At 45.8% G+C, this 19,878-nt stretch overlaps 1 protein-coding gene across 1 annotated transcript in view; it reads right to left on the bottom strand.

Moving 5' to 3' along the window:
- Positions 1-658: 658 nt before the first annotated feature.
- HTR3B (5-hydroxytryptamine receptor 3B) overlaps positions 659-19,878 on the bottom strand; it is a 43,809-nt gene continuing 24,589 nt past the window's right edge. The window contains exons 3-9 of the mRNA XM_017977547.4: positions 18,123-18,167; positions 17,685-17,794; positions 17,089-17,258; positions 16,473-16,630; positions 6,343-6,553; positions 5,121-5,303; positions 659-3,966 (exon numbers count right to left, since the gene is read on the bottom strand). Coding sequence (XP_017833036.4) covers positions 3,731-3,966; positions 5,121-5,303; positions 6,343-6,553; positions 16,473-16,630; positions 17,089-17,258; positions 17,685-17,794; positions 18,123-18,167 — 1,113 coding nt within the window. The 3' untranslated portion in view covers positions 659-3,730. The remainder of the gene's footprint in view (positions 3,967-5,120; positions 5,304-6,342; positions 6,554-16,472; positions 16,631-17,088; positions 17,259-17,684; positions 17,795-18,122; positions 18,168-19,878) is intronic.

Genomic DNA, 19,878 nt, shown 5'->3' with positions numbered 1-19,878 from the left:
AATCAGATCCTGCACCAAAAACTCAAGACTGAGTCCATCTGTTGATGGCAAGCAGGTCTTACCTTTATTTCGTCATGCATTATTGACTTTTCAGAGCACTATTCAATACATTCTTTCATGTTGATCCTCATAACTCTGTGATAGCAGGTAAAACAAACATAATCAGCCCCAGTTTCAAATAAAGTAAGTTGAGGTCTGAGAAGTTAGGCTCATGGAGGTCCCTTGGCCAAATAATGACAGAGCCAGGACCATAATCGTCAGGAATCCTGACTTTTACACTGGTGCTTTCTCCAAGACATAGTTGGGAAGGAGAGAGACCCCGCAGTGATGAGTTCACTGCAGGCCTTTTCCTCCTTTGCTCCGTTAACTGGAGGAGGAAGTACAGAAAGCCAGAATAGATATGGATGGGAAGCTAAGGGGCCATCAGGACCGTGATGCCTAACTGGGCACATCAAAGCAGAGGAGGCAGCAGCAGAAAGTAGGAAGTGAGGAAGGAAACAGGTGGAGGTTTGCATGGACACTTCCTGTTCACAAACTTCTTATGTTCCTCATTTCATTAACAGCAGCAGTGGAATTTCATGGGCAATTGGCGCTGAGCACTAACTGGGAGGTAATGAGAGAGGGAGGATGCAGGTAAAGGCTGTTTGAATTTAAATTCTTTTTCTTCGGGGGGATGGAGGGGGCAGATTTTTTTTTAAGGCAATTTTAGTGCTGGAAAAAGTTTCTCGCAAACAGCTTTTGGACTTTTGTGTCCTCTGCTGACAGCATTAGGACTGATGACTATCACACAGTCGATGTTCTACCCATCGACCTTTAGATGATGGCACCAGATGAGGGAGAGGGGAATGCCCAGAGACTGGGGGTCTGACCTTGGATCGATTTTGCCTCTCAGACTCGGGAAAACACACTAGATACGTGTCCACTATCAGCAGTGATCTAGAATGAGTCTCCCGGCTCATTCTAGTTATTGCAGAATCACCATATGATATAACACTCTTTATGATCCTGGGCATAGATGGGGCATTAAACCAAAAGGAGAAAATAGGATAACTATTCTAGGAGTGTGTCGTCGATATGACACACACACACACACACACACACACACGGGCATAAAACATTCAAAGGGAGAAGGATATAAGGGGTAAGGTAAGACTAAAGGTGGAGATGGGGGGAGTCGGGGTGATCTGGTGAAAAGGCTGTGGGGAAGAAGGCTGTTTTGAGCAGGGCTCTAGGGCAGAGTTGAAATACAGATTGGCGAAGCAGCAGAAGAATGTATCAGATAGAAGCAGAAGCTTAGATAGAAATAAACCCCTTCCTGAGGAGGATAGCAAGTGGGTTGGCTTGGCTGGATTGAAGACTCTGTGATAGAAAACAATGCAAGAGGCAAAAAAAAAAAAAAAGTCAAATACAAAATGAAGGCTATTTTGTGGAAGAGTTGAATTCTAATCTTAGGATTCAGGTTATGAGGCCACAGGTCGGCTAATCAATATGTATTTGACTACAGGAGAGTATGGGCTGGAAGTTGATTAGTTACCCAAGTGCCAGGTGACCAGGCTCTTCTGTTCTGGATGGGTCTGTGGACATAGATGGGAAGCTAAGGGGCCATCAGGACCATAGTGGTTAATTTTATGTGTCAATATAGCTAGACCATGGTACACAGATCTTTAGTCAAACTCTATATGTTTCTGGGAAGGTAATTTTTAGACGAGATTAACACTTAAATCAGTAGACTTTGAGTAGAGCAGATTACTGGCTATGGTGTGGGTGGGCCTCATCCAATCAGTTGAAGGCCTTATTAGAAAAAGACTCACCTTCCTGGAAGAAGAGGAAATTCTGCCACTTTTGGTCTCAAACTGCAACTCTTCTCCAGGTCTCCAGCCTGCCAGCCTATTCTGCAGATTCTGGACTTGCTAAACCTCCAGAATCACATGAATGTTACAGGTTGAAATGTGTCTGCTCTGTCTGCTGCCCACCACCCCAAAATTCATATGTTGACATCCTAACCCTCAGTACCTCCGAATATGACTGTGTTTGAACGTAGGGCCTTGAAAAAATAATGAACGTTTAGAGAGGTCACTAGGATGGACCCTAAGCCAACATGACTGGTGCCCTTGTTAGAGGAGGAAATCTGGACACAGAGATGAGCAGGCACAGAGGAAAGGTCATGTGAAAACAGCAAGAAAACAGCAGCCTGCAAGCCAAGGAGAGGGCTCAGAAAAAACCCACGTGTTGGCACTTTGATCTTGGGCTTCCAGCTTCCCAACTGGTGAGAAAATAAATCTCTCTTAAAGCCACTTAGTGTGTAATATTTTATTGTGGCAACACTAGCTGACTAGTTCAGGGACAGTGGATTATAACTTCCTTGAACCAAAGGACCATGGGCTATGCCTGTCCTCCCACCCCGTGCATTTCCCCTGGCATGTGAACCAAATGATGTGCTAGACTACGCTTAGAAGCCTTGGCACCGGGGTTCTCTCCGGTGGGGATACACAGCTGCTGAAGAGGCACAGGAAGAGGGTGGCAGTAGTGGACTTAGCTGGGAAGTGGTAACAAGAGCCTCAAAAGGTGAGGGATATGGCAAGAAGTTTATTATTTTATTTTATTTTTTTGAGATGGAATCTGGCTCTGTCGCCCAGGTTTGAGTGCAGTGGCACAATCTCAGCTCACTGCAATCTCGACCTCCCGGATTCAAGCAATTCTCCTGCCTCAACCTCCCGAGCAGCTGAGATTACAGGTGTGTGCCACCATACCCAGCTAATTTTTGTATTTTTAGTAGAGATGGGGTTTCACCATGTTGGCCAGGCTGGTCTCGAACTCCTGACCACAAATGATCCACCTGCCTTGGCCTCCCAAAGTGCTGGTATTACAGGCGTGAGCCCCTGCGCCCGGCCATGGCAGGAGTTTTATGCTCTCATTGGTTGGTACCAGGTTGACCATGGGAATCAAATCAAGTGAGTAATAATCTGTGCTGACTTATTTAGAATTCTCTGGTGTGCCTAACATAATGCCTAGGACTTAATCAATACTCAGTAAAGGTTTTGTTGAATGAGTGACTGAATAAATGGCCAAGGCAGGGCTGGAAGATGGCACCATCTTACACTTAAAAAAAAACTGCTTAAGCATACCTATATGCATGTGCGTGCCTAGACATTTTCTGAAAGAAATTACTAACAGTGGTTACTTTGGGTGAGTGGACTGGATAAGAAGGGAGGTTTACTTTTTCACTGTATACCTCATACTGTTTATACATTTTCATCATGAATGCATGATTCTTGGGTCACATAGCAGACTATTAGATATATGAACCTGGACTCAATGGAGAGGCAATGAAGACGGATAGCTTTTTATTTTATTTTTTTGAGACAGGATCTTGCTCTGTCACCCAGCCTGGAGTGCAGTGGTGCAATCATGGCTCACTGCAACCTTGAAACCCTGAGCTCAAGAAATCCTCCCACCTCAACCTCCCAAGTAGCTGAGACTACAGGCATGAGCCACTATACCCAGCTATTTATTTATGTATTGGTGGAGATGGGTCTCACGATGTTGCCCAGGCTTGTCTCAAACTCCTAGACTCAAGCAATCTCCATCCTCCTGCCGGGGCCTCCCAAAGCACTGGGACTATAGACAAGAGCCACCACATTCCACCCAGAAAGCTTTTTCACCCACTGTTACTCCCCTCCTCTCTCCCTTAAGTGACAGCACAATTGTTGAGATCAGAACACTTCAGTCTTCACACGCTACCCCACAGTGCCCAGAGGGAGCACAGAGTGATGGTGTAGAGCCCCAGCATGAAAACGTAGCTTCGGAAGAGTAGTTGGTCAAAGCGGCACAGGAGCTCCAGCCACTCTACCTCCTGTTGGTCTGTTTGCTCCTGAGTTTGGAGGTAGTTGCTGATAGATCGAAGCTGTGCCCAGACTTCCTTCAGGGACCCTGACTGGGCCAGGTGCTCTCCATAGAGTGAGGACTCTGTGTGATGGAGGAAAACACCCGGGGTGAGCCAGGGACTACCAAGACCCACCTGGACTTTCTCATGAAGCCGATGGCCTCATCCTTCAAGGAAAGTTGTGGGTGGAACTGAGCAGTGGGTTGGGTTTGGGTTGAGTACTCTCCCCACCGGATTAGGGGAGGCAAGGCTATACTGCAGGAAGCCTCAGAGAACACATCATAGCTGTATTATATAACCAGGGTGTATGTGTGCTAGATCCGTTCAGGAGATTTTCTCCACCAGACGTCAGCCCAAATGGACTCAGTAGGAGCTTTAGGGGCTGGGATGATTCTTATACTTGTTCACATTAAGCAACAAGAAACTAAATGTACACGAGTTCCGCGTGTGTGTGCGTGTGTGTGTGTGTGTGTGTGTGTGCATGTACAAGCCAGCACTTTACTATGCTGAAATCAATGGCTCAGTCACTTTGGGTAATTGGTTGAAATTGGGGATAAAAAAAAACAATTCAAGCACTGTGGCTCACATCGGTAGTCCCAGCTCTGGGAGGCTGAGGTGGGATCACCTGAGGTCATGAGTTTGAGACTAGCTTGGGCAACATGGTGAAACCCTGTCTCTACTAAAAATACAAAAATTAGTCAGAAACGGTGGAGCATGCCTATAGTCCTGGCTACTCGGGAGGCTGAGGCAGGAGAGTAGCTTGAGCCTGAGAGGCAGAGGCTGCGGTGAGCTGAGATCGCACCACTGCACTCAAGCCTGGGCAACAGAGCAAGACTCCATCAAAACAGAGCAACAGAGGGCCTGACCTTCAAGCCAAAATTAGGCTTTCAGCTGAGCGCAGTGGCTCACACCAGCAATCTCAGCACTTTGGGAGGCTAAGGAGGAAAGATCGCCTGAGCACAGGAGTTCAAGACCAGCCTGGGCAACATGGTGAAACCCTGTCTCAAAAAACCAAACCAAAACAAACCAAAAAACAACAAAATGAGACTTTCTAGAAAGCCAGCAGGAGACATCCTTCAGTCTCCAGAGAGAGCACATAAAATGCCACACCCAGGCTAAGCAGCAGCTGTTTCAGAGTTTTCACATAGGCCAACGTAATACCTAGTACATCACTATGGGAATGAATTTTGAAGGTGATCAAGCCAGACAGGGGAGAAACACAAGGCTCCTGACGCACCTGTTACCGCAGCACCCTGGGCCCTGGCTTTCACTCTAGGCCCGTCAGCATTGGTGTCCCCTCGGAGGCATGAGAAGGGCTGCTCCTGCCCACCACGCTGCTCACTGTGGAGGAACCTGACCAACACGATGGACTTAGCTAAGCTGAGAACCAAGAAGGCCATGCAGATCGTGAAGAAGTACCCTGAGAGAAGCCAGAACAGGTGCAGTTAGCCACCAGTCTAAAATGTAGCATCAGATTTTTTTTCCTTTAGGGATGGGGTCTTGCTCTATTGCCCAGGCTGGAGTGCAGTGGTACAATTATGGCTCACTGCAGCCTTAACCTGTTGGGCTAAAGTGATTCTCCTACCTCAGCCTCCTGAATAGCTGGGACTACAGGCACACACCACCACACTAGGCTAAATTTTTTTTTTTTTTTTGTAGAGACAAGGCCTCACTATGTAGTCTTGAACTCTTGCATTCAAGCAATCCTCCCACCTCAGCCTCTCAAAGTGTTGTGATTACGGGTATGAGCCACTGCACCTGGCCCTCTCCCCTTCCCTCCCCATCCCTTCCCTCCTCTACCTCCCCTCCCCTCCCCTCCCCTCCCCTCTCTTTCCTTCTTTTTTTTGAGACAGGGTCTTGCTCTGTTACCCAGCTGGAGTGCACTGGTGGGATCATAGCTCACTGCAGACTCAAACTTTTAGGCTCAAGCAATGCTCCTGCCTCAGCTTCCCGAAAAGCTGAAATCAATGCCTCACTTTGGGTAATTGGTTGAAATTGGGGTTACAAACAAAGAGGCCAGGTGTGGTGGCTCACACCTGTAGTCCCAGCACTTTGGGAGGCCAAGGTGGGCTGATCGCCTGACGTCAGGAGTTCCAGACCAGCCTGGCCAACATGGTAAAACCTTGTCTCTACTGAAAATCCAAAAATTAGCTGGGCGTGGTGGTGCATGCCTGTAATCCCAGCTACTCAGGAGGCTGAGGCAGGAGAATTGCTTGAGCCCAGGGGGTGGAGGTTGCAGTGAGTACACACTGAATGCCCCGTTGATTTTTTAAATTCTTAGCAAAGGTAAGGTCTCACTATGTTGCCTAGGCTGGTCTTGGACTCCTGAGCAAGTGATCCTCTCGCCTTGGCCTCCCAAAGTGTTGATATTATAGGCGTGAGCCACTGCGCCTGGCCAGCATCAGATCTTTGACAGGGGTCACATAAGATGAGTGTCCAGTGACCCCGAGACTGCTTACCAATCAGAGGGGTGCTCCCTGCACTCCGTGGCACCTGGTTGGACATGTTGACCCTGAAGACAGTGTAGCCCACCAGCACACTGGTCTTGAACACAATCCTGGCTCGGCAGTTGAGTGGCAGGTAGAAGCTCCCCAGGTCCACCAGCATGAGAAAGATGCTGGGAATCAGCAGCTTCACGACGTAGACGAGGGGGTGCCTGCGTATCACCACCTGGCCAGGGACAAGCAATCTGATGAAAAGAGAATCTAGGCCAACAGACTCAGATTTGGCTAAATTCATAGCCTGGAATGCTTTCTGAAGTCCCAACGTCTTTGCATAATGTGAAAAATTCTGTGTAATTTATCTTAGAAATATGTTTGAGGTTACTTTGTGGTTTGGAAAAGAGAAAAGATCCTTTAAGTTTTACATAGCCCTTTTATTAATATTACTAATAATTATAATAAGCAGCAACAGCTGGCATTTACTTACCACTTGCTGTGTGCCAGGACCAGACTCAGTGGTTCATAAACTTAGCTGATTCAGTCTTTACAGCTTTAAGGCTGGGTATTATTAATTTCATTTTACAAACGAGGAAACTGAGTTTCAAAGAGGTCAAATTCTTTGTTTAAACTCACACAGCTAGTAAGTGAGAAACTGTTTCAAAACTAAAATTTTCCTTCTGAAACCACTTATGCAATATATTGCATTACTTGTGTGTTTGTGTGTGTGATGGAATTTCCCTCTTGTTGCCCAGGCTGGAGTGCAATGGCGCAATCTCAGCTCAACCTCCACCTCCCCAGTTCAAGCAATTCTCCTGCCTCAGCCTCTTGAGTAGCTGGGACTATAGGCGCACACCACAATGCCTGGCGTTTCTGTATTTTTAGTAGAGATGGGGTTTCACCATGTTGGCCAGGATGGTCTTGAACTCTTGACTTCAGGTAATACACCTGCCTCAGCCTCCCAAAGTGCTGGAATTACAGGCTTGAGCCACCGTACCTGGCCTATTGCATTGCTTTTTGGTTTAATCTATCTCCGTAGCACCTGTGTGCCTATCATTCTCAGCAGGAAAAATGGCACAGTTGAATTGGGAAGTTTGAAGAGGGCTCAATAAAGAGACTGTTTGCAAGGTGTGAGCAGGCTATAGGGAAACCACAAGATGGAGGGCAGGTCCCAGAGCTTTTGGGGGACTGGGTGAGCTATTATCACCCTTAGGCCTGAAGGAGCCAAGGGCTGGAGTGGTGACTAGACCTGAAGAGAAAGCTACACAGAGGCTACCAGATAAGACCTGTGGCTTCTCTTAGCCTGCCTGGTGTTGACTCCACTGGGAGGGAAATGGAGAGCTAAGTACCCTCACTTGCCCTCCTCCCTCCTCCCATCTCCTGCCACTACTTTCCCAGCCCGCCCTCTCTCCCCACTGGCCAAACATGACCAGGGGTCCCATCTTTGCAGCTCAGTCTCGGAGCACAGAGGCGGGGGGCGAAGGAGTGGGTCTCAGTGGGGGCCGCCTGAAACTGTCCTGCTGGCCTGCACTGTGCTAACCACACAGAGCTGCTGGGTGGCTCTTGTAGCTTAGAATTTGAGTCATAAAACTACTATTGTTGCCATTTTTTTTTTGAGATGGACTATTCCACTGTCACCCAGATTGGAGTGCAGTGGCGCGATCTCTGCTCGCTGCAACCTCCACCTCCTGGGTTCAAGCAATTCTCCTGCCTCAGCCTCTTGAGTAACTGGGATTCCAGGCCCGCACCACCACACTCGGTAGTTTTTTTGTATTTTTAGTAGAGACAGGGTTTCACTATGTTGGGCCAGGCTGGTCTTGAACTCCTGACATTGTGATCCACTCACCTTGGCCTCCGAAAGTGCTGGGATTATAGCCATGAGCCACTGTGCCCAGACTTGTGGCCATTTTTTATACCTCACGTGTTAGAGATGATGATGGAAAATGTCTTTAATAAGCACATACTCTATTCTCATCCTTCCTAAAGAGAAATGAGTGAACAGCAGGGCTGCTTCCCCACTATGGCCTGGACTCTCATCTCATCCCATCTCTGGAGTAACAATAATCCCCCACAGGGCCAAAAAGAAGACCTATCTAATAGTGGGTATTCAATAAATGTTCATTGAACAAATGAGTATTCCTGGGCCCTTTGCTGTTGGTTTGGACAAAAATAACATTTGAAATCTCCCATTTCTCCGATTCACCAAACAATGAGTTGCTCACTACGTGTCAGACAGTGTGCTGGACACTTTCACACAAACGGTGTGATTTATTTAATCCTCACTGCAAACTTGGTAGGCAATAGCCTCCGCTTTATAGATTTTCAAAAGGAAAGCTGAGCCCCCTTAAGTGAGGAAGTTGAGTAAAGGACAGAGCTGGGATGTGCCCCCACATCTTCCGATTCCCAGCTCCTTCCCAGGACAGGATAGCTACAGCTCTTGACCTGACTAGACCTCTGAGTTGAGTGCAGAGTTCTTCTCCTTCATCCCCATCTCCTGCTAGAGAAGAGTATCACAAAGAAATGAGCCAGGGCAGAGATGAAGTGCAGAGGCCAGAGATGGAGCAGGAGGTGCTGGGGGAGATGAAACATCACCTTGCTGATGAGAGTGGGGGCTCTCCAGCCGTTGGGTCTGGAAGCACATCCCGACTCCGTGGAGCTTGGCAGGCCAGAGTTGCTTGGCAGATTGTCGTCTGGCTGTTGCCGTTCACATTAAACCATAATTGGCTGCAAATACCTAAACCAGAGTGAAGCTCACTGCTTTGCAAAGATTTGGTTAAAACACATTTCTAATACATTCATTTCATCTCAATAATATCAGAAAAAAGAAAACACATTTCTACCAAAGTGCAGTCAACAAGAAAAGCAACAACAAAAATAACTGTCATCAGACTGCCCCCTCTACCTCCTGTCATCATGCAGTGACTGAGATGGCTCCGGGTAGGTGGGGGCAGGAAAGAGGGAGTCGGGTAACCAGAGTCCATGGGGGTTTTGTGTTGTGGCCCACTCTGGGCCATGGGTGATATGGCCTTGTGGGGTCAGGGTGAGGGGATGACCACGCCAGCTGACTCTGGAGGGCAGAAATGGGAATGCTCCCTAGAGACTTCATGGCAGATACTACACGAAGGGGAAGGAAAATATAAGCAGAGTACAAGAAGGCATGTTGGTTAAGCAGAAAGCCCAGGCTCAAAATCAAGGAGACAGGATGGGTGTGGTGGCTCATGCCTGTAATCCCAGCACTTTGGGAGGCCGAGGCGGTAGATCACTTAAGGTCAGGTGTTTGAGACCAGCCTGACCAATATAGTCAAACCCCATCTCTACTAAAAATACAAAAATCAGCCAGGCGTGGTGGCACATGCCTGTAATCCCAGCTACTCAGGAGGCTGAGAGGCAGGAGAATGGCTTGAACCAGGGAGGTGGAAGTTGCAATGAGCCGAGATCGTGACACTGCACAGGAGCCTGGGCAACAGAATAAGACTCTGTCTCAAAAAAAAAAAAAAAAAAATCAAGGGGTCAGAGCTCCAGAGCGCGAGTTTAAGTCCTCCTGGGTGATATAGTCAACCCCTCTGTGCCTCAATTTCCTCCTTTTTCAAAAAGCAGTTTGCTTTTGCCTTGCTGAACGTCTTGGGTACCACTGAGATGAGCAGCTCTGCACTCTAAAGAATGTCCCTATGTCAAGAACACCTATGTCAAGCTGAGATGTCCCTATGTCAAGCTGAGATGACAGCAAATCTAAGTCTGGGGCAGAGCCGGACATGGGTGGTGAGGCCCCTCAAGGTCCCTGATTTCCAAGAAAGCACAGCTTTATCAGACCACATGTTCCCCAAGAAATCAGCTGAAGAAGAGGTGTGGGAAGAGCTGAGAGGTTAGGAGGTAGGCGGGCTTCGCAGATATGCAGCCTGTGTAGTCATACAGAGCCTGCTCTTGAAAGGACCCTGCACTTGGTTTAGTGCTCCACTGGTGCTATTTTGAAATTCTTAGTACTGTTTGAATCAGGGATCCTGCACTTTCATTTTTCACTAAGCCCTGCATATTATGTAGCTGACCCTCTCAGAAAGATCATCCTCACTGGATGTCAACAGTAAATGAAGGCAGAGGGAAAAGACTTAGGGACGAGGGTGGACAATTCGCTTCTGCTATAACATAAAACAAAGTCATCTCTTGACTTTTTTGGCCTTATAGAATCATAAAACTAGATAGCCTCCTAAGTAGCTGGGATTACAGGCGCCTGCCACCATGTGCAGCTAATTTTTGTATTTTTAATAGAGACAGGGTTTTGTGATGTTGGTCAGGCTGGTCTTGAACTCCTGCCTTGGCCTCCCAAAGTGCCAGGATTAAGGCATGAGCCACTGCGCGAGGCCGGGACTAAATTCTCTGCAAACCCAGTGCAGCCTAAAGAATCTCTAATTTCACCACATAGTTTTCAGAAGTTTGTTGTTTATCTCATTGGATCAACAGAGCCCTTAATTTCTTTGTTCAATAAACATTAATTGAGCATGAAGAGGTTGTCTGGTACTTTCCTAAATACTCGAGTTAGTACCATTAATAAGACACTTATTCCCTGCCCTTACCCCTTCTTATAAGATCAGGAACCGGATTCTGGTGATTGAGTGTTTCACAAGTCTGTTGGGGGGGAGAAATTTTGCCCCAGAATGGACCGTAATTGGGGTCCATACCTGCTTTAGCTAATCTAAACAATGAGATTTGGGACTTTTCAAGTTTATATTTAGACGATATTTTGGACTTAGAATTGACACTGGAATGATGCTGGGTTAAACTTTGGGGGATGTTGGGATGGGACTGGATGTATTTAACACATGGAGCAGAAGTGAATCTCGCGTGGAGCCTCTACTAGGTTGAAGAGGGCCCCCAAGAATTCATATCTTTCCTGGAACCTCCGAATGCGATGTTATTTGGAAATGAGATCACTGAAGATGTACTAGCGTAGGGTGAGGTCACACTGGAGTAGGGTGGGCTCTTAGTCCGATGTGGCTGGAGTCATGAGAAGAAGTGAAGAGACACACAAGGAGAAGGCAGAGATGGGGGTGACGCATCTACCAGCCGAGGAACACCAAGTGTTCCTGGCAACCACCAGGGGCCAGAGGAGAGGCAAGGAGCAGATTCTCCCTCAGAATGTCCAGAAGGATCCAACCCTGCCCAAGTCTTGATTTCAGATTGACAGCCTGCAGAACTGCAAGAACATGCACTTCTGTTGTTTTGAGCCACCCAGTTTGGGGCACTCTGTTAGGGCAGCCTTGTAACACCAATACACACGACTGGCGCAGTAATGCACAGTGGGTGAATGGCAAAGAACTGACTGGAACATACTGCACTGTCTTTAGCTGTGTGTCAGCATGATATAGGATTAGGCATATAGTTTCTGGAGTCAAGTTGCCTGGGTTCAAGTCCAGGCTCCAACAGTCACCTTGAAGCCTCCTGTAAGTTACTTGACTTCTCTGCACCTGAATTCATCTATTTGTAAAGTTGCAGATGCTTGAAGCATCCATCTCCTGGGGATGTGGCGATTACAGGTACAAACTCTTAAAATGGTGCTTGGCATAGAATAAGTGCTCAGCTTTGTGATTAGTGCTATTATGTCTCCCTGGGCAGATTTTTGTGATCTGTGATAGCTGTCAGGAGCCTTCATTTATTCATCTTTACGTCCTAAGTGTTCACCATGGACCCTGGCACATGACAAGAACTCGATAGATGTTCACCGAATTGTACCGGAGTCTGGTCATAATGCTACTTTTAGTTCCGATGCAGTGGGAGTGTGGAGTTAGCCCAAATAGGGACTGTCCTCTTGAAGTCAGTCCTTCTCGGGGCTGCCTCTCCACAGATCATGCAGGAAGCAGTGACTCCTGCTTCTGCGGAGGAGAAGGTATGTCACCTGCTCAGTGAGACACTGCTCTCTGCAAAACCGCCCCTATCCACAGCTCATCATTTCTAATGGACTAAAGGAGCTGGTGCCTTTAAATTCCACAGAAAGGGAAGAAAAAGCACTTTAGTTTCAGTCCATGTTCCCCATTAGACACCCTTCAGGTGTTAGCAATATTATGCCACAATTTCATTATCCATTAAAGCCAGGTAATAATAAGTACACAAAGGTATTTGGAGCCTATTGATGTTAATGAAAGAGATCAATCTAATTCAGAATGTGTGTGTGGAGAGCTCCTTGGAGATGGAATAGGCCCCAAGGTTAGCCTCTAATTGCCTCCTTGATGGTAGACCCCACCAGTACGCAATTTTGCATGACCGTCTTTATGACATAGTTGGAATTTTGACGCCCAGACTCCGCTTCATACAGAAGCCCATTTTCCTGCTCTCCAAAGCCCCTCCCAGCATTCCCAACTCCAAGAGAGCAGGAACTTTGCTGCCGCTTAAGCACCGGAGTCAGAATTGCTTGCATCTGGACTATGGGCTGTGCTGGATTACCAGGAAGTCAGTCTGTGATTCCCAAATCACTTGAGTGACCCAGAAAAAATATCTAGAACTCTAAATTCTTTCTCCCTCTCTCTCTCATATGATCTGCTGGCACTTAGAAGGATCTTGATCATCTGTCAAGTTCATGAGCTGCATTCAATAACTATCTCAACAAAGTTACTCTACCTAATCTAGAAAGGAAAATTATGAGAGAAAAAGAGGCTAAATGGAGCACCTTTCTTTCCCAAATGTCCCTTTGCATTTTCTAGGACACCCTGTGGGCACCCCAATTCCTGCCCAAATGAACACTTTACTTGGTGTGAAGATATCCGTGGTTGGGCTTGGTTTAGTTTCCACAGCTGTCCACCCTTTTCCATCCAACACGAGTTTCTAAATTGTATTTCTGCCTCCTCCCACTTCTACCCTCATTCTCTAAAGAAAAAAAAAAAAACACTGCCATGCAGAATCAAAAGCTCACCCTACTGTTTCTGGGAACCAGCACCTCCAATAATATATTGGAGGAAACCTCCCCTCCCATGGCTGCTGGACTGAGTCCCAGGTGGCACACAGACATCTTTGTAGGAAGAAGTGCCTGTGTTCTGGGCCCCCTGTGGAATGTAGCCTGACTCCAAAGCATCCATGGTGTCCTCTGATAAACAATTCATGTCCCAAAGTCGGCAGCTATGATTGCACATTAGGTGAACCTCATGGGACATCCAGAGGACTTGATTTAGTATCAACGGCAGCAGTGTACCTCAGGCCAAGGGCAATGATGAATTTAGAATAGATCATTGCTTCTCCTGCCTGCCCTACCTGTCCCCAACCTCCTGCTGGGCAGCCTGGACTGAGATGCAGCTGGCAAGTAGATTAAGAGGAAATGGTCTTTTGCTATCAGGACCCTGGCAGGCCCAGTGTTGACACAGAATCAGGCTCTGAATTTCACATCATCGGCCAAGGGCTGTTGAAGAAAACCCAGGTGCCTTGGTTGCTAATTCAGAGTGGGATGTCTGGAATGGAGGAAGAGAATACAATGAGCCTGGGTGCTGTGCACAGAGCAGAAATGGGGAGGCATGGAGACTGAACGAGGCTGGGAAGCAGAGAACCATGATAGTCCCTGAATCCACTTTCTCAAGCTACAGAATTGCTCCTGATTCTGACTTCCTGTCCCACCAAATATGACTCTACTCAGGATTCTCTCCCTACTGTGCTCCTGAGCACCAGGGAGGAAGCCAGCCTTGCTATAGATAACCCACATTCACCCTCAGGGCAGAGGGACCCATGGAAACGTTCCAAGAGCATGAAATCAAATCACACCTGCCTCACACACTTCCACTTCAACACGTACCCAGGGAGGAAGCATGGCAATGAGGAGAGCCGAGGAACTGGACCATGGTTCTGAGATGCCTCCCCTCCATTAAACAACCTTTTATCTGTCTCTGTTCATCATAATTAAAATGGGCATAGTATATAGAAAATCTTCAGCTACTATAAACGAATCAACATTTAGGATGAAGGAGGGTGACATGTAACTACAAGTAATAGCTGCTCTATGCAGAGAGAGAGAGAGTGTGAGTGTGTGTGTGCACGTGTGAACATGTGTGCTTGTGCATGCAAGCACACACCCTTGTTTACCTGCCCCGTCTCTCGCCCGTGTTTGTCTCCTTCGTGCAGTGTAGGTAATGGTGTGTGCAGTGTTCTCAGGAGCGCCTGGTAGGTGACTGTGTTCCACCTTGCATGTGCTGCTCCTTCACATTTCCCTTTAATGCTCTCCATTATTCGGGCTGCATTAATAATGTTTGCGGGCTGATATCTTTAAAATTAATGAGGTGTTTACTCGTAGCCAAGAAACTCATTGAAATTTAAAAAAAAAAAAAAAGCTTGCTTGCTTTCCTTCCCTTTTCCTCACAAGAAAAGTGGACAAACAGGCCACAATGTGAGTTAAAACCAAGCAGAATTCTAGGTAAGAACCCAAAGCTGACCAGCAGGAGGGTATGAGTTGCAGTTAGCTACTAGCCAGCATTATACATCACTCAGGTTCAAACCACAACTGTGTCTCAGAGGTCCAGATTTAACAAGAGCTTTGCTGGAAAGCTGTATACACTTTTAACCAATGGAGGGATACCTGTAACCTCAATAATAGTTTGTTTGTTTTTGCTGGAATGCAGTGGTGGGATCTTGGCTCACTGCAACCTCCACCTCCCAAGTTCAAGTAATTCTCGTGCCTCAGCCTCCCAAGTATCTGGGATTACAGGTGCACACCACTACGCCCAGCAATTTTTTTTTTTTTTTTTTTGAGACGGAGTTTCGCTCTTGTTACCCAGGCTGGAGTGCAATGGCGCGATCTCGGCTCACTGCAACCTGCACCTCCTGGGTTCAAGCTATTCTCCTGCCTCAGCCTCCCGAGTAGCTGGGACTACAGGCGCGCGCCACCATGCCCAGCTAATCTTTGTATTTTTAGTAGAGACGGGGTTTCACCATGTTGACCAGGATGGTCTAGATCTCTTGACCTCGTGATCCACCCGTCTTGGCCTCCCAAAGTGCTGGGATTATAGGCGTGAGCCACCGTGCCCGGCCCACCCAGCAAATTTTTTAATTTTTAGTAGAGACAGGATTTCACCGTGTTGGCCAGGCTAATCTTGAACTCCTGACCTCAAATGACTCAAATGATCCACCTGCCTTGGCCTCCCAAAGTTTTGGGATTATAGGCGTGGGCCACCACACTCAGTCACTAATAGTTAATTTGATCACCACACCTTAGTATATCCATTGCACCACAGCACCTTAGTCTACTCTAAATTTTCCTTCTTATTCCAAAGACATGCTTTTAGGATAATTCATCTTGTGTGCAATCCTGACCTGCCTGTGGTTTCTATTTTTCAACTAAATCCATTACTTGGCATGAAGGACCACCCTCCCCTCATCACCACCACTTCTAGCTGACTTTTTTGCAGAAAAGAAGGATGCCCTGCCGAACACTAATGACGTGGTTTACCAGTTGTGTGAAACTGCTGCAGACCACATGTCAAAACAGTTTCCTAGGGGGCCAAAGAAGGGAGAATGGTTGCCCCTGAATACAAATCAGCAGGCTTCACTGTCCCGCACCCAACCATTCTCCAATTTCATGCCAGAAAAATTTCCCTATGAACAATGAAGCCTAGGTCATTCCCAGGGGGGCACCAGAGAAGTGTGGGTTCCCACCATAATTTTGAGGGGAGTAATTGTTCCCTCTGATCCTGAAGCTACCAGTGGTCTCTCTGGATCTTATCGGCTAATCCCTTAAGATATTCAAGTTAATAATATTATCATATTATGCATCTGCCTCTGGAATTAGTTGATAATTTACTCAATTTAAAAAAATAGGACAATAATGTTGATGAGACGTCTTCCCATTTGTTGCTGTTGTTGTGTGGGGTTGTCTGTGTTTTCTCTGAGTAGCATTTAGAAGCCAGAATGTGAGTGTGTGTTGAAATACCTCCTGCTGCAGAGGGTGCTTCAAGGTCTCTGGTGTCTGAATACCCTCCTCTCGTGTTATTCTGCAGGGGCCCAGCATCTCCCACTGAACTTCTGCTCTGTGAGATGCTGGAATGCAGGTGGATATTCTGAGCCCACTGAAGTCCCTGTTCTTGGGTGATAATGAATGAGAACATGCAATAGAGCAGAAATTCCTCGGCCCAAGAGACAAGGCCAAAGGCTGTGGAGAAGCAGGCAGGGACAGGAAGGAAAGAACCTACATTAAACTGAATCTGTGCAAATTCTCCAGTGCTGCTCTGCAGGATGCTGTATGCGGAGGACACAGAAAGAAGTTCCCACTCACTGTCATTCAAATACGCCTTTTTGTCATGCTTAATGTCTTCTGGGCTCCTCAGAAAGGCCAGGTCTACATCTTCCACTGCAAACAACAGAAACAATTGACTTTCCCAGAGAGAAAGAGATGCCAACATCAACCCACTTGCCCAGCTCCCAATTTGAATTCCTTTTTCTCCTGCCCCCCCAGGGACAGTCTCATTGGCCTTATTTGAATGAGAGAGTAGGAAAGGGGAATGAAATGTTTCAAGTCATTTAAGGCTTGAAATCCACCCTCTGTAGAATGATGGAGCTTGCCTGTGATTTCTATAACATCATTCCTGGCAGTGGAGGCCTGACCCTGTGTTTCCAGAACAGCAGCAGCAGTGGGCTACGGCATCATACTTGGTCTGAATTACAGCAGGAGTCAAAAAAACGGCAAGAAGAGATTTTGATTTTTAAATAACCAACTATCTGCAGGAATGAAATAGACCTGAAGATAATATCATATCATTTTACCTACATGCACCAACCTAGCATGGATGTGTATCTCTTGTGGTTTACCTGTATGCAGAATGCTATTGAAGGTTAGGCTGCAATTCTGGACATCAAATGGAAAAGCATATGTCTCTAAACTGCATGCGGAGACCACCCGGATGGGCTTAGAGTTCTCAATGGTCCCGGATGAGTTCACATAAACATAGGGAAGGTCAGGGGATCTTTCAATGTCCACACTATATGAAACACAAGAGAACTTGTTGTCACAGAGAGGACGTTAGTCATTTCAAAACATAGACAAGTGGATTAGGAGATGGTAGTGACCATGAGACCCGGGACCAGCCTAGCCCTGCACAAACAGAATCACATTTTCCATGAGGTGATTCACCCTGGCAAAGAAGAGCTTTTCAGCACCAGCCTCATACATTAACTCATTTGCTGCTATAACGATACAGATGTAACACGTAACCTCAACATTAGTAACCAGATCCGTATCTTAAATAATGTCAACACACGGCGCTTCTAACCTGATTACTCCCAACAACATGCTCCCCTTCAACTTGAGAAGCAAAAATTAGCAACACTGACTGAACGTAAGCAGCAACTGGCCTGACTATTCCAAGTAGTCCAAACCCCACAAAAATACGCACTGGCACACTTACAACTCATTCATGATGATATCGGGGGCCCAGATGGCACTGAGAGGAAGGGAGATCTCTCTAATCTCATCAAATGTGCTGGAGTTCCAGGATAAAAATTCATCATTCCAGACCTGTTAGGAGTAGCAAAAAAAAAAAAAGCATCAAAATGGAGTAACGTCTGCCTCAATAAAGAACTAAAGAGACATTTGATTAATAATCCAATTTATCAGGCTCTTGGTTTTATCTGTTAGGAGAGAGCCATCCCATCTGAATCCTAAAGATGGCAGTCCCAACCAGAAACCAGGGCCATACATCCTAAATGAATTATAATAAATTAGGTCTGCAGCAGATCTAAGGAACTATAAATGCAAAGATAATACCCATTTCTTAAATAATTACATTTTGCAGCAAATTCAGATCAGGATTCCTGTATATTTAGAAGGAAAAATAATTATTTACCTCTCGGTACCATACACTCGTCTTTAATATTTGATTCTCTGCATCCTGCAAGGCAAAAAGAAGATCAATACCAAATCTTAGAATGTCAATAAATCAAAGGCCAATTCAGCAGTATGGCAATTCAGAGGAAGAAAATCAAATCTAACCAAATAATGCTGATATTAAAAACATTACCTAGACTCTTCAATACCTAGGTAGTCTTGGTTCTTACCATGCACACCTGTCGCTATGAGCTCTACTATATTATCTGTGACAAAATGGCATTCTGCCTGCCTTTGACATCTTGAATGATTTGCTAATCTCTTTCCACTCTAATTAGTTATGCTACCATTAATCAGACTAAAAAATGTTGTGTAGTCTTAGTCAATTTTGGGCTAAAAAGATGAGACCAAGCTTTGATTTGTAATCAAGATATTATTCATAATCTTTCAGTGAATGTTAGCTCAAGTGTAATTGGCAGCCATTCCTGTTACATTACTGTATGTTTGGGTTTCTCTGCTTATAAAACAGACTGAATGAGCTTATCATAAATGAAACATATTTTAGATGATATAATAGATGTGATTTCCCATGTCTGAAATGAGTCCGTGATATTTTTAAAAGACCCCCAAAACCAGCAATTTAAAACACCCTCCTGGCTGGCCACGGTGGTTCATGCCTTTGATCCCAGCATTTTGGGAGGCCAAGACAGGAGGAGTGCCTGATCCCAGGAGTTTGAGATCAGCCTGAGCACCAGAATGAGACTCTGCATGCACAAAAAAAGTTAAAAACTAGCCAGGTGAGGTGGCACACACCTAGTGGCCCCAGCTACTTGGGAGGCGGAGGTGAAAGGATTGCTTGAGTCCAGGAGGTCAAGACTGCAGTGAGTCATATTTGTGCCACTGCACTCCAGCCTGAGTAACAAAGAGAGCCTCTGTCAAAAAAAAAAAAAAAAAAAACTCACCAATTTTTTCACATTTAATCTAGTAAAGAACATTCTGAAACTCCAATGTTCTTAGGAATTAAAAGAAAAGGGATATCTCACGCTGTATATAAACATTAACTCAAAATGAAGTTAACTCATATACCCAAATATAAGGGCTTAGACTATAAAACTCTTAAACCATAGGAGTAAGTAAATCTTCATGACTTTGAATTAGGTGATGATTTCCTAGCCATGACAATAAAGAGAAAAATGAGATCTCATCAAAATTAAAAACTCTTGTACTTTAAAGAACAGCATCAAGAGATGAAAAAGACAACCCACAGAATGGGAGAAAATATTACAAATCACATATCTGCTAAGAGGTTTATATCCTCTTTTAGTATAAAGAACTGCAACTCAACAACAACAAAAGACAAGCAGCCCTTTTTAAAAATGGGCGAGAGACTTGAATAGACATCTCTCTAAAGTAGATATACAAATGACCAATAAGCACATGAAAAGATGCTCAGCGTCACTGTTATGGGCCAAATTGTGTTTCCTCAAAACTCATATGTTGAAAACCTAACTTCCAACTTGTCCATATTTGGAGACAGGGCTTATAGTGAGTAATTAAGGTTAAATGATGTCATAGGGATAGGACCCTCATCTTATAGGATTGGTGGCCTTATAAGAAAAGGAAGAGAGAAAGATTGCTCTCTACCATGTGAGTATACAGTGAAAAGGAGGCCATCTGGAAGCCAGAAAGTGGGCTTTCACCAAGAACCAAATCAGTCAGAACCTGATGTTGGACCCTCAGCCTCCAGAACTGTGAGAAATAAATTTCTGTTGTTT

The sequence above is a fragment of the Callithrix jacchus genome, chromosome 10 (assembly GCF_049354715.1).
Source record: "Callithrix jacchus isolate 240 chromosome 10, calJac240_pri, whole genome shotgun sequence".
NCBI lineage: Eukaryota > Metazoa > Chordata > Mammalia > Primates > Cebidae > Callithrix > Callithrix jacchus.
Note: the sequence above shows the minus strand (reverse complement) of the source record. Positions and strands in the feature narration are given on the sequence as shown.